This window comes from Saimiri boliviensis, chromosome 13 (genome assembly GCF_048565385.1).
Source record: "Saimiri boliviensis isolate mSaiBol1 chromosome 13, mSaiBol1.pri, whole genome shotgun sequence".
Taxonomy (NCBI): Eukaryota; Metazoa; Chordata; class Mammalia; order Primates; family Cebidae; genus Saimiri; species Saimiri boliviensis.
This window is the reverse complement of record NC_133461.1, coordinates 78,237,345-78,251,930: the sequence shown is the minus strand read 5'-3', so window position 1 is coordinate 78,251,930 and position 14,586 is coordinate 78,237,345. Positions and strand designations below refer to the sequence as shown.

The 14,586-nt window shown below is 47.4% G+C and overlaps 1 protein-coding gene across 5 annotated transcripts in view; it reads left to right on the top strand.

Annotated features, from left to right (window-relative positions):
• The first annotated feature begins 10,363 nt into the window (after positions 1-10,363).
• ASH2L (ASH2 like, histone lysine methyltransferase complex subunit) overlaps positions 10,364-14,586 on the top strand; it is a 49,692-nt gene continuing 45,469 nt past the window's right edge. For 4 of the 5 annotated variants that reach the window (XM_074383869.1, XM_039463352.2, XM_003938117.3 and 1 more), the window contains exons 1-3: positions 10,364-10,586; positions 11,186-11,252; positions 12,359-12,504. In XM_074383869.1, the coding sequence (XP_074239970.1) occupies positions 10,399-10,586; positions 11,186-11,252; positions 12,359-12,504 (401 nt within the window). In that variant the 5' untranslated portion in view covers positions 10,364-10,398. Of the gene's footprint in view, positions 10,587-10,736; positions 10,988-11,185; positions 11,253-12,358; positions 12,505-14,586 lie in introns of those variants that run through there. The other variant, XM_010348706.2, reaches the window with a different exon arrangement.

Below are 14,586 nucleotides of genomic sequence, written 5' to 3'. Positions count from 1 at the left end.
CTCAAGGAAAAGCCTAAGGACATGTGACCAATCAAGAAGGCTCATCATCAGCTGGGCACAGTGGCTCATGCTTGTAATCCCAGCACTTTGGGAGACCGAGGCGGGCGGATGACCTGAGGTGAGGAGTTCAAGACCAGCCTGGCCAACATGGAGAGAAACCCCGTCTCTACTAAAAATACAGAATTAGCCAGGCGTAGTAGCTCATACCTGGAATCCCAGCTACTCGGAAGACTGAGGCAGGAGAAACACATGAGCCCAGGAGGCGGAGGTCGCGATGAGCTGAGATTGTGCCATTGCACTCCAGCTTGGGCAACAAGAGCGAAACTCCGTGTCAAAAAAATGAAGGCTCATAGTCTTGCCACCTGAAAAACCAACACTTCCAGAAGTCTGGGATTCAGTAAAAGACTCCAAGTGGTGTTTTCCAGCTAAATACAACCTCTGATTTTTTTTTTTAATTTTATTTATTTATTTATTTTTGAGACAGAGTCTCGCTCTGTCACCCAGGCTGGAATGCAAAGGCATGATCTTGGCTCTCTGCAACCTCAGCCTCCCAGGTCCAAGCAATTCTCCTGTCTCAGCCTCCTGAGTAGCTGGGACTACAGGCGTGTGCTACCATGCCTAGCTAGTTTTTGTATTTTTAGTAGAGAGGGTTTCGCCATGTTGGCGTGGCTGGTCTTGAACTCCCACCCTCAAGTGGTCACCGCCCTCCTAAGCCTCCCAAAGTGCTGGGATTAAAGGCATGAGCCACTGCTCTGGCCCCAACAGAAATCTGATTTAACAAGCATTATTAAGTGTCTAGTAAATGCTAGACCTTGAGGCAATACAAGAGAATTTTAAAACAAACACCTGACAAAATATGAAATGATCCAAAGGGGCATGATTAAGTACAAATAAATGGAGTGATAAATGTGACAGGCAAGCAAGACAGGGATAATCGGTGACAGTGAGAAAGATATGTAGGCTATAGAAGAAGTTGAAGCTGGGCATGTGGTTCATGCCTGAAATCCCAGCACTTTGAGAGGCTGAGGTGAGGGTGATCACTTGAGGCCAGGAGTTCAAGATCAGCCTGGCCAATGGTGAAACCCTATCTCTACTAAAAATTCAAAACTTAGGCCAGGTGCGGTGGCTCACGCCTGTAATCCCACCATTTTGGGAGGCTGAGGCAGGTGGATCACGTGAGGTAGGGAGTTCGAGACCAGCCTGACCAACATGGAGAAAACCTGTCTCTACTAAAAATACAAAAAATTAGCCAGGCGTGCTGACACATGCCTGTAATCCCAGCTACTCAGGAGGCAAGAGAATCGCTTGAACCTGGCGGGGGCGGATGTTGCAGTAGATCACGCTATTGCACTCCAGCCTATATAAAAATAGCCGAGCATGGTGGTGGGCACCTATAGTCCCAGCTACTCAGGAAGCTGATACAAGAGAATCACTTGAACCCAGGAGGCAGAGGTTGCAGTGAGCCAAGATCACACCACTGCACTCCAGCCTGGGCAACAGAGTGAGACTGTCTCAAAAAAAAAAAAAAAGAATGGCATTAGCAAAAGTGTCTGGAAAGAATCCAGCATGTGTAAGATGTTAGGATAGGCCGGGCATGGTGGCTCAAGCCTGTAATCCCAGCACTTTGGGAGACCAAGGCGGGTGGCTCACAAGGTTGAGAGATCGAGACCATCCCGGTCAACATGGTGAAACCCCGTCTCTACTAAAAATACAAAAAATTAGCTGGGCATGGTGGCACGTACCTGTAATCCCAGCTACTCAGGAGGCTGAGGCAGGAGAATTGCCTGAACCCAGGAGGCGGAGGTTGCGGTGAGCCGAGATCGCACCATTGCACTCCAGCCTGGGTAACGAGCGAACCTCCGTCTCAAAAAAAAAAAAAAAAAAAAAAAAAGATGAAAAGATGTTAGGATACTGTTAGGCAGGTGGGTGTTGGTGTGTTGGGTGGCATGTGGTAGGGTTAGATAGCATGGGATTTAATTATTGGAACCAAAAAAAAAAAAAGCATGAATGGAATGTCTTCCGGCTGTCTGGAGCTTCACTACTATCTTATTTAGGATCTTCATAATTTATGAGGTTAGTATTTTTATTCCTGTTTTACACATGACCATGGCTAGCGAAGGCCAGAATTAGAAATCCAACTCCTGTCTTTTCAGCCCCAAAACCTATGGGTTTTTGTCTTGTTTTAGTGACAGGGAGGTCTTGGATTTCTGGCCTCAAGTGATTGTCCTGCCTCGGCCTCCTAAGTGTTATGATTACAGACAGGCATAAGCCACTGTTCCCAGCCTCCAAAACCTATGTTTGTTTGGTTGTTTGTTTTTGAGATGGAGTCTCACTCTGTCACTCGGGCTGGAGTGCAATGGTGCGATCTCGGCTCACCGCAACCTCTGCCTCCCAGGTTCAAGCCATTCTCCTGCCGCACCCTCCTGAGTAGCTGGGACTACAAGCACATGCCACCACGCTTGGCTAATTTTTTGTATTTTTTGGTAGAGACGGGTTTCACCATGTTGGTCAGGCTGGTCTCAAACTCCTGACATCATAATCCGCCCGCCTCAGCCTCCCAAAGTGCTGGGATTACAGGCGTGAGCCACTGCACCTCACCCTTTTTTTTTTTTTTTTTTTTTTGAGACAGTTTTGCTCCTGTTGCCTAGGCTGGAGTGCAAGGGCGAGATCTCAGCTCACTGCAACCTCCACCTCCCGGGTTCAAGCAATTCTCCTGCCTCAGCCTCCCAAGTAGCTGGGATTACAGGCACCTGCCACCACACGCAGATAATTTGTGTATTTTTAGTAGAGACAGGGTTTCACCATGTTGGCCAAGCTGGTCTTGAGCTCCTGACTTCAGATGATCTGCCCACCTCGGCCTCTCAAAGTGTTGGGGTTACAGGCGTGAGCCACTGTGCCCAGCCTAACCACCACACCCAGCCCTCCAAAACCTATGCTCTTAATGCCATACTGTGAATAGAACTGAAGTCTGGGCTGTTCTGACTCTGAGCTGTCGGCAACTGGGATACTGACTGGAGGTGCCAGAACAGGGCCAGTGACAGATGGATATCAAGGTAAAGCAGGCGGAGGTGAGACCTGGAGCCAGGAAGTCATTCAGGTGTTTGGTGGTTACTTAGAATTCATGGGTTTAGGGGAATGAAGTAGTGTTAAGGAGTATGGCCAGGCATGGTGGCTGGCTCATGCCTGTAATCCTAGCCCTTGGGAGGCTGAGGCGGGCGGATCAGGATGTCACGAGATCGAGACCATCCAGGCTAACATGGTGAAACCCTGATTCTACTAAAAATACAAAAATTAGCCAGGAGTGGTGGCATGCACCTGTAGTCCTAGCTACTCGGGATGCTAAGGCAGGAGAATCCCTTGAACCTGGGAGGTGGAGGCTGCAGTGAGCCAAGATTGCACTATTGCACTCCAGCCTGATGACAGAGCAAGACTCTTGTCTCAAAAAGAAAAAAAAAAAAAAGAATGTAAGATTGACAGCCTTTTCGAATTTACTCAAGGGCTATTTGTTGAGTGCCTACTGTGTGCCAGGCACTGTTTTGAGCACTGGGGTAGAGTGGAGAACATAAAGCCCTGCCTTCAAGGAGCAGACCTTCCAATGATGCAACAGCCGTGTGTGCACCCGGCTTTCACTGCGGACATCACAAACTTGGCCTCCTCGAAATAAGGTGCAGAACTGAGCCTGTCCGACCTTCCCTCCCTGCAAGCAGAGGACATGTGCTCCTTGCTGTGAGACAATTAGTCCTGTATGGAGGAGCCAGCACCCCAGTGACAGACCATAGACGGAAATAACTGAACAAAGCCCCGTTTCTTGTCAGCAGGAAAAGGCAAGGAACCCACTTTCTGCAGGTTAACCATGGGGGAAAGTGCAACCCCTAAAGATTAGGTTTTGTTGAGTTTAACACACTCCAAAGAGTATGTGGCAGGGAGGGCAGGGAAGGGCTCTTGGGCCACAGCAAAGTGAAGGTAAATCCCTCCAACCCCAGCTGCAAATCAGAGGCCGTTTCCTATGCAAAACCGCGTGGGAAGCCCTTTTCCTGACGAGGAGCCTTAGAGCAGTCCTTGCTTGTTCCTTACTCTTCGGTTCTCAGGAGGAACGATGTTGCAATCCTCGCCTTTGTGCTGCCGCCTGCTGGAAGAGTTCATTAAAGCAAGGAAGGCAGGGTACGTCTAGGAAATGGTTATTGCACTCCGTTAGATGAAAAGTGAGGATGCCACATGTACTCAAGACCAGGCTGGGCGCGGTGGCTCATGCCTGTAACTCCAACACTTTGGGAGGCCAAAGCAGGCGGATCACAAGGTCAGGAGATCGAGACCATCCTGGCCAAGATGGTGAAACCCTGTCTCAACTAAAAATACAAAAATTAGCCAAGCGTGGTGGTGTGCACCTATAGTTCCAGCTACTCAGGAGCAGTGAGCCAAGATCAAGCCACTGTACTCCAGACTGGGCAACAGAGAGAAACTCCATCTCAAACAAAACAAAACAAAACAAAACAAAACGGACCTAAGCACATTTTTTCAACTGAGATCCTGCAACTGGATCTTCATTTTCTGAAAGGAATACTAAGGGAAAAGTTTTCCACAGAGAGCAGCCAGGATTGTGCTGTGGGGCAGAACCAGAGGTAGAACAGAATGCACTGCACTGCCCAGACCTGTTTGGGACAAGCTAGTTATGGCCCTGCTTCCTCCCTTCTACCAAGAGCAGCCATGCATGTGGCCATACTGCCCTTTGATCCTCGACCCACCTCTCTGGCTGGCAGCAGCCAGCTGGCTCTATCTGCCAAGGAATTCCAGCCAGGAACACAGTTTACTCTCATATGGCATTTCTCAACCCAAGCTTCCACTATTAGGTTGCATTTGAACCTTTTCCTAGGGACTGCAGTACCTTCCAAAAGAAGTCAGGACTCTGCGCTGTTCAAAACTTCTTCCCTAGCCTCTATAGGATAGGTTTCAGATTTGTGTAGGATCATGGATATACATAGCCATCACTCAGGTAACTCGTCCAACTCTTGGGACAGTTTCAGCTTCGATTTCGTTTTGTTTACTTAATTTTTGAGACAAGAGTTTCACTCTTATCTCAAAAAATTAAGGGCAATGGCACAATCACTGCAACCTCTGCCTCCCCTTAAAGTGATTCTCCTGCCTTAGCCTCCCAAGTAGCTGGGATTACCACCACACCCAACTGATTTTCACATTTTTAGTGGAGACGGGGCTTCACCATGCTGGCCAGGCTGGCCTAGAACTCCAGACCTCAGGCGATCCGCCCCCTTCAGCCTCCTAAAGTATTGGAATTACAGGTGTGAACTACCACGCCTGGCCTAGTTTCAGCTTCTGAGCCTTTCAGGAACCAACCAAGAAACCCATTCACAGCTCCCCAGCCTCTTAATTCCAATGAGGGATATCTACAGTATAGGGGAAAGCTCTGATGACCTACAAAGGAACATTGATACCCAAGTACTCTTTAAAAATTTTAATGTAATTTTTAACTGTCTTTTTGTTGTTGTTTGAGACAAACTCTTGCTCTTTCGCCAGGCTAGAGTGCAACAGCACGATTTCAGCTCACTGCAACCTCCGCCTCCTGGGTTCAAATGATTCTCCTGCCTCAGCCTCCCAAGTAACTGGGATTACAGGCGCCTGCCACCACACCCAGCTAATTTTTGTATTTTTAGTAGAGACAGGGTTTCACCATGTTGGCCAGGATGGTCTAGAGCTCTTACCTCATGATCCACCCACCTTGGCCTCCCTAAGTGCTGGGATTACAGGCATGAGCCACTGTGCCTGGCCAATTTTAAATTTTTTATTATAAATTGACAAATTATAATTATATACATTTATGAGATACAAAGTGATGTTATGCTATGTGTATACAGTGCAGACTGATTAAATCAAGCTATTTAACCTATCCAGCACCTCAAATGCTTATTTTTTTTTCTTTTTGAAGATGGGGTTTCACTCTGTCACCCAGGCTGGAATGCAGTGATGTGAACAGAGTTCCTTGTAGCCTCACCTCGTTGGGTCAAACAACCCTCTTGCTTCAGCTTCCCTCGTAGGTGGGATACAGGCATGTACCTCTGCCCAAGCCTGTTTTTTATTCTATTTTGTAGAGACAGGGTCTTGCCATGTTGCCCAGGTTTGCATATCAGTGTTTGTGGTGAGAACATTTGAATTTGATTCTCAGCAGTTTTGTGTATTTTTCTGTTTTTTTCTTTACATTTCTTTCTTTTTTTTTTTGAGACAGAGTTTTGCTCTTGTCACCCAGGCTGGAGTGCAATGGCAGGATCTTGGTTCACTGCAACCTCCACCTCCCAGGTTCAAGTGATTCTCCTGTCTCACCCTCCCGACTAGCTGGGATTACAGGTGCATGCCACCACACTGGCTAATTTTTGTTTTTTTGTTTTTGTTTTTGTTTTTTGTTTTGTCTTGTTTTGTTTTTGAGACGGAGTTTCACTTGTTACCCAGGCTGGAGTGCAATGGCGCAGTCTCGGCTCAACGCAACCTCCGCCTCCTGGGTTCAGGCAATTCTGCCTCAGCCTCCTGAGTAGCTATTACAGGCATGCGCCACCATGCCCAGCTAATTTTTTGTATTTTTAGTAGAGACGGGGTTTCACCATGTTGACCAGGATGGTCTCGATCTCTTGACCTCGTGATCCACCCGCCTCGGCCTCCCAAAGTGCTGGGATTACAGGCTTGAGCACCGCGCCTGGCCCTAATTTTTGTATTTTTAGTAGAGACAGGGTTTCATCGTATTGGTCAGACTGGCTTGAACTCTTGACCTCAGGTCATCTGCCCGCCTGGCCTCCCAAAGTGCTGGGATTACAGGCATGAGCCACTGTGCCCGGCCTGCAAAATGTATTTCTTATGTGAGTTGTGGCTAAAACATTTTAAACACATTGTTCCAAATTAATGGTCTTCAAAATTTTGTTTGCATGAGTTTATCATTTTTAGTTGCAAAGGATTTCATATGAATTGTAAACATTAGCATAATTAAATAAAACTTTGAAAAGTATTTCTATGTAGTGATTTCTATGCCTGTCATCATTCATTCAAAAAATACATAAGTCAGGCACAGCAGCTCATGCCTGTAATCCCTGCACTTTGGGAGCCAAGGTGGGCATATCTCCCCATCTAGGAGTTTGAGACTAGCCTGGGCAACATGGGGAAACCCTATCTCTTCAAAAAATGGAAAAATTAGCCAGGCATGGTAGTGCACATCTGTAGTCCCAGCTACTTGGGAGGCTGAGGTGGGCAGAGCACCTGACCCTGGGGAGGTCGAGGCTGCAGTGAGCTGTGATCATGCCACAGCACTCCAGCCTGGGCAATAGACCAAACCCTGTCTCAAAAAATCAAAATAATATGAACAAGTTTTTTTTTTCTTTTCTTCTTTTTTGAAGTAGGGCCTTGCTCTGTTGCTCAGGCTAGAGGACAGTAGTGCAATTAGAGCTTGACCCGTTTGGGCTTAGGTAATCCTCCCAAATAGCTGGGACTAAAGGTGTGTGCCACCACACCCAGCTAATATTTTGTTTTTTGTAGAGATGAGGGTCTTGCTGTATTTCCCAGGCTGGTCTCTAACTCCTGGACTCAAGCAGCCTTCCTGCCTCGGCCTCCCAAAGTGCTGGGATTACAGTCATGAGCCACTATGGCTGGCTGGCAATATAATTATTAGTATACAATTAATCAAATGTAGTATATATATTGATAAACATAAAAATCAAAATTTTATTGAAGGTGCAATTTTTTTTTTTTTTTTTTTTTTTTTTGAGACGGAGTTTTGCTCTTGTTGCCCAGGCTGGAGTGCAACGGCATGATCTCAGCTCACCACAACCTCCGCCTCCTGGGCTCAAGCAATTCTCCTGCCTCAGCCTCCCGAGAAGCTGGGATTACAGGCATGTGCCACACACCCAGCTAAATTTGTATTTTTAGTAGAGACGGGGTTTCTCCATGTTGGTCAAGACAGTCTTGAACTCCCGACCTCAGGTGATCCACCCACTTCAGCCTCCCAAAGTGCTGGGATTACGGGCATGAGCCACTGCACCCAGCTGAAGGTATGATTTTTAATGGGACTGAGCATTTATTTTTTTCAATTAATATGTTCACGAATGAATACTGTTATTGCTAGAATGAAAGACTTAGCATCGACTGTTCCTATTTTTCATTTTCTTTAAAAGACTTGTTCTCACCATGTTGCTTGCAGTAATGTTGCCCAGGCTTGCCTCTAACTCTTGGACTCAAGATCCTGTCCCAAATAGCTGGGACAGGCATGCATCACCACATTCAGCATACTTCATTTTTATAGATGTAAGAGCTTTTGTTTACATAAATTAGCATTTCCCCACCCATGATTTACTGAAGCAATGGAACTCAATTCTTTGAACCCCTTCAAAATTCTACGTCAGGGCCGGTGGCACAGTGGCTCACACCTGTAATCCCAACACTTTGGGAGGCCAAGGCTGGCGGATCACCTGAGGTCAGGAGTTCGAGCCTAGCCTGGCCAAAATGGTGAAACCCCATCTCTACTGAAAACACAAAAAATTAGCTGGGCATGGTGGCAGGTGCCTATAATTCCAGCTACTCCGGAGGCTGAGGCAGGAGAATCCCTTGAACCCAGGAGATGGAGGTTGCAGTGAGCCAAGACCATGCCATTGCACTCCAGCCTGGGGAACAAGAGTGAGACTCCATCTCAAAAAAAAAAAAATTAAGTGTCAAGCTAGCCCAGTAATATGAACTAGCAGTACCAGCCACTTGGGAGGCTGAGGTTGGAGGATCCTTTGAGCACAGGAATACAAGTCCAGCCTGGGTAACAGAGTGAAACCAGGTGACTTAAAAAAAAAATGTAGGTACCACTCAGGGTTCAATCCCCAGACCACTCACTGGCATTTGAAAGCAATGTGACATACGTGTTTCATATTGCTGGGGTCATCAAATCCATTTAGTATGTCACTAATTTAGTATTTCACTAGCATGAAAAAAAGACATAATACAAAGTTTCATAAATCTTTTGCTTCAATTAGAAATCATGTGTATACTAGGTCATTGTAAAATGCATTTCTCTGACAACTCAGTTAGGTCCTTCTTTAATTTTGTTGAAAACAAGTCATTAGAACCAACTGAGAAATCAGTACCTACATATTTTCCATGGTGTCCAGTGGCCTAGAGGTTCCTACACTATCCGTGGATACATCAAGTAAGACTAGACTGAGGATTGGCGAGGGATGCGCCGTTCTTGTGTAAATCGGAAAGAGTGTGTTGTTAGGCAATTCTTTTTTTTTTTTTTTTTTTTTTTGAGGCAGAGTTTCGCTCTCCTTGCCCAGGCTGGAGTGAAATGGCACAATCTCGGCTCACCCAAACCTCCGTCTCCCGGGTTCAAGCGATTCTCCTGTCTCAGCCTCCCGAGTAGCTGGGATTACAGACAAGCACCACCACACCCGACTATTTTTTTATTTTTAGTAGAGGCTGGGTTTCTCCATGTTGGTCAGGTTGGTTTAGAACTCCTAACCTCAGGTGATCCGCCCACCTCGGCCTCCCAAAGTTCTAGGATTACAGGCGTAAGCCGCGCGCCCTGCCCGTTAGGCAACTTTTTAGGATATAGGATAAACACTGGTATCCTGAAAATGTTTTCGGCTGCAACACTTTTGAGATTTGCATTCTCGAGTTTGGAGACCACGGCTTTTAAAGACTCCACTCACTCCAATGATGCCAGCAACCAGCTACTGTCGGTGACTTCCAAAGTTCCTACTTTCAGTCCACACCTCTTCCTTTCGTTGGGCACACTTGCCTACACTCGGAGTGCCCCGGTACCCCGCGCCCCCCCGCCCCCGCCCTGGGCTTCGCTTTCCGCCCCTCACACTAGGAAGCCACGAGCCGCTTCTGGTGCCCACGCCGCTCCTCAGCTGCCCCGCCTGGGTCCTCCATCCTCGCCCCTGGAATCGGCCTCCCTAATTCCCTTCCCTCTGTAGGTCATTTGGAAAGGGGCTCGAAGGGGCGACACTGCGTAGAAAACCAAATTCCATCCGGGCGGGCGGGGAGTGCTAGTCTCGAAGGAAGACGTTTCCCACGTTTGGTAGTGAGGAGCGTTTGCGGGACAGCCAGCGCTCTCAAGGATCCTCTGCGCGGGGATAGCCAGTCGTAGCCTCGAAAACACGTCGCGTCCGTCCCTGACTCGAAGAGTAGTCTTCGAGGAGCCCCACTGACCATCCAGCTTCCTCCGCCTTCCCCCGGCAGGGCAGGCGCGGGGGCCCCGCCCACCTCTGCCAGCGCGCCTGACTTTAAGGCGGGCGTGGAGTTGGGCTTTCTCAGGCAGACGGTGGACCCACCGCGAGCCTTTCCTGTTTGAAGATTACACCGTCACACAGCAACTCGCGCGAGACGAAGGGACTTCTCGCGATAAGTCCGGGGGTGGCCGTGATGGCGGCGGCGGGAGCAGGACCCGGCCCGGAAACGGGTGCCGGGCCTGGCCCTGGAGCGGCCGCAAATGCAGCAGCCTCAGAAGAGGGAGAGACGAAGCCGATGGCAGCGGGAGCAGCCGCTCCTGGTGGAGAGGGGACCTCTGCTGCTCCGACGGCTGAGCCCGGTTCAGGGGAGGCTGAAAGCGGGTAAGAGGTCCTGGAGCCGAGGAGGACGCGGGAGGGAGGCCCGCCCCTCGCGAATCCTGCGGCTCCTGGAGCCCTGCCGCCCGCCCCCTGCTATCCGAGGCCCCGCCACCAACGGCTCGCCCTGCCCCTGCGCTGCTTGGCCCGTCCCCTCTCTAATATATCTCGGATAACGCCCCTTCCGCACCTTTTTCTGGCGGTGGGGGCCGAGGATCCTGTCGTTATCTCTGCCTCTCGCATTCCGGCAGGAAGCTGGTAGCCCACTCTTCTAACGGGAGCCCTTCACATATCCCAGAAAAGAAACCACTTTGCAGTGCCAGACTGGAAGAATTAACAGTCACTCTGAAAACAGGGTGGGAGGGCTGTCTCTTTTTGAACCTCTCCCAGGATCAACTCTAACCCAGGTAGATTTGTCTGTAAAGGTCGATTCGGCTTCCCTCTGCTCCCTAACAGTACCTTGGGCATCCAGTCTGAGAACAGGTTTAACTGAAAAAGCTGCAGGAGTGTGAAGTTCGGTTGTAATTTGATCATCTTTGGGAATGGGCTTTTTGAGGTTTGTTTCTCTTGAAAATTCTTACTTGAGCGCTTTCATTATCTTCTAGGGACGCAAACTTGGTCGATGTAAGTGGTGGCTTGGAGACAGAATCATCTAACGGAAAAGATACAATAGTAAGTATTTCTTAGTTGTTTGCAAGGCAAAACCATCGCTTTTAAATTTTTGAGCTAATCAAAAACGTAGGGCCGGGCGCGGTGGCTCACGCCTGTAATCCCAGCACTTTGGGAGGCCGAGGCAGGCGGATCACCTGAGGTCAGGAATTGGAGACCAGCCTGACCAACATGGAGAAATCCGTCTCTACTAAAAAAAAATTAGTCGGGCGTGGTGGCGGGTGCCTGAATCGCTTGAACCCGGAAGACGGAGGTTGCAGTGAGCCGAGAGCGCGCCATTGCACTCCAGCCTGGGCAACAAAAGCGAGACTCTGTCTCAAAAAAAAAAAAAAAAAAAAAAATACGTTCAGGCCAGGCACAGTGGCTCATGCCTGCAATCCCAGCACTTTGGAAGGCCGAGGCAAGCGGATCACCTGAGGTCAGGAGTTGGAGACCAGCCCTGACCAATATGGTGAAACCCGTCTCTACTAAAAATACAAAATTAGCTGGGCGTGGTGGCGCATGCCTGAATCGCTTGAACCTGGAAGGCGGAGGTTTCAATGTGCCGCGAGCGCGCCATTGCACTCCAGCCTGGGCAACAAGAGCAAAACAAAGTCTCAAAAAACAAAACAAAACAAAACAAAACAAAACATTCAGCAGAGCGCGGTGTCTGAAGCCTGTAGTCTCAGAATTTTGGGAGGCCGAGGCGGGTGGATCATGAGATCAGGAGTTCGAGACCAGTCAGGCTAACATGGTGAAACCCCGTCTCTACTAAAAAATGCAAAAATTAGCCGAGGGTGGTGATGAGCGCCTGTAGTCGCAGCTATTCTGGAGGCTGAGGCAGGAGAATCACTTGAACCCAGGAGGCGGAGGTTGCAGTGAGCCGAGACCTCACCATTGCACTCCAGCCTGGGTGACAAAGCGAGACACTGTCTCGAAAAAAAAAAAAAAAATGCATTCAGGTCAGGCACGGTGGCCCATGCCTGTAATCCCAACACTTGAAAGCTGAGGCCTGAGGATCACTTGAAACCAGCCTTGGCAACATAGAGAGACTCTTTGTCACTTAAAAAAAAAAAGTAAAATACATTCACCTCAACTGATTTGATTCTTGAATTGCTCTGTGAACACAGGAAGGTGCTGGGGATACATCAGAGGTGATGGATACTCAGGCGGGCTCCGTGGATGAAGAGAATGGCCGACAGTTGGGAGAGGTAGAGCTGCAATGTGGGATTTGTACAAAATGGTTCACGGCTGACACATTTGGCATAGATACGTCGTGAGTACTTTTCATAGTTTATGTAAGAATTGCTCGGTAAAATAAATCTCAGCACGCTCAACAGTTAGTTTGTGGGCAAAATAAATGCAAAGTATTTCCTATGTTTTCTAACCCCTTCTCAGCAGCTAGGATGTTGAATCAGGAATTGTTTAATTCCCTTAGTGTGTTATTTGCTTACTGAGGGCACAGCCCTGATAGAGTGGTGGGTATTGTCCCTCCTTTTGAGTTTACAACCTGGTTTGGAGACCAAAAAATGCAATTACAAAGTGTTATATAAACAAATTTAGGACAATATAAACTTTGTGTGTGGGGGGTCTTGGATTTTTCAGAAAGGATTAGTGTATATGTGGACAAAGCCTGTTCTCCAAAATTTGAGACAACCCATGCTCTTTATGCCTGAATCATCCTTTTTTTTTTTTCTTTTTCATTGCTGCTGACTCATTCCTTGAAATATCTCGTCAGCAAACCTATTTCCAATCGTGTACCTCTTCCAGTATATTAAAATCATACTGTGATTGCGAATGAAATTTTTACCTTATACTGACTCACTGTCTATTGTACTGCTCGCTCTCTGTAATGTTCTTTATGGTCTATATTATACTAATATATTTATATGAGACTATCGAAAAATAAGGTTGCATTATAGTGAAATTAATCCACCTTGGGTAAGATTGGAAAGACGTATATATATATATGTTTGCTTGTTGTTTTCTCGAGACCAGGGTTTGCTCTGTTGCCCACGCTGAAGTGCAATGGCTGGGTCACAGCTTGTTGCAGCCTCAAATTTCTGGGCTTAAGGGATCCTCCTGCCTCACCCTTCCAAAGTGTTGGGATTACTGGCTTGAGCCATCATACCGTGTTTTCTTTTATAATCTGTTGTATGCTTTCTAGTTAAAAAGTTAAAGTGGGTTTTAGAAATGCCGATATCTCAATTAACATGTGACTTATGATTTAGGAAAGAGTGTTTTAAAAAGAAAGAAAAATACTGAAGGATCAAGAAGAAATAATTGATCTTGGTAGCAAGATCTGCTCAGAAAATCCTAGCTAAGCAAGACTGGTCACTTAGAGAGGCCTAAGATAGGGCTATTTCAGCCAGAATTATTTGTTTGGATTGACAGAATTTAGGAAAGGAAATTTACTAGAGAGATAACTAGGAGGAATTCAGGGAATAATCAAATCACAGTTAAAGTTTTGATAGCGGAGAGAACAGTTTGTAACTGAATTTCAAAAGTTGTATCTAAAGCCCAGTTAGGTCCTATCCGTGGTATCAAGTTTAAAAAAAAAAAAAAAAGGCCAGGCTTGGTGGCTCACATCTGTAATCCCAGCATTTTAGGAGGGGAGGATCACTTGAACCAGGAGTTCAAGACCAGCCTAGGCAACATAGTGAGACCTCATCTCTATGAAAAATAGAAAAAATTAGCTGGGCTTGGTGGTGCACACCTGAAGTACCAGTTACTTGGGAACTTTAGGCAGGAGGATTGCTTAAGCCCTGGAGGTTGAGGCTGCAGTGAGCCATGATTGTGCCGCTGCACTCTAGCCTGGGTGACAGAGTGAGACCCTGTCTCAAAAAAATAAAAAAATAAATAAAAATAATAAAGCCCAGTTAGGTGGGATGGATTACCTTTTACAACTGAGAGAGTGTGAGCTGGTGGGGTATGAGAAAGGCTGCTCTTGGCCAGGTGCGGTGGCTCACACCTGTAATCTCAACACTTTGGGAGGCCAAGGTGGGTGGATCATGAGGTCAGGAGATCGAGACCATCTTGGCCAGCATGGTGAAACCCCATCTCTACTAAAAAATAAAAAAAATTAGCCAGACGTGGTGGTACACGCCTGTAGTCCCAGCTACTTGGGAGGCTGAGGCAGGGGAATCACTTGAACCCAGGAGGTGGAGGCTGCAGTGAGTGGAGATCTCATCACTGCACTCCAGCCTTGGCAACAGAGTTAGACTCTGTCTCAAAAAAAAAAAGTAGATAATAGTTATTTGAATTCAAATACAAACAGGTGTGAAGAGCAGCCTTTTTCTTTCTCTTTTTTTCCTTTTTGAGACAGAGTCTTACTCTTGCCAGGCTGGAGTGCAATGGC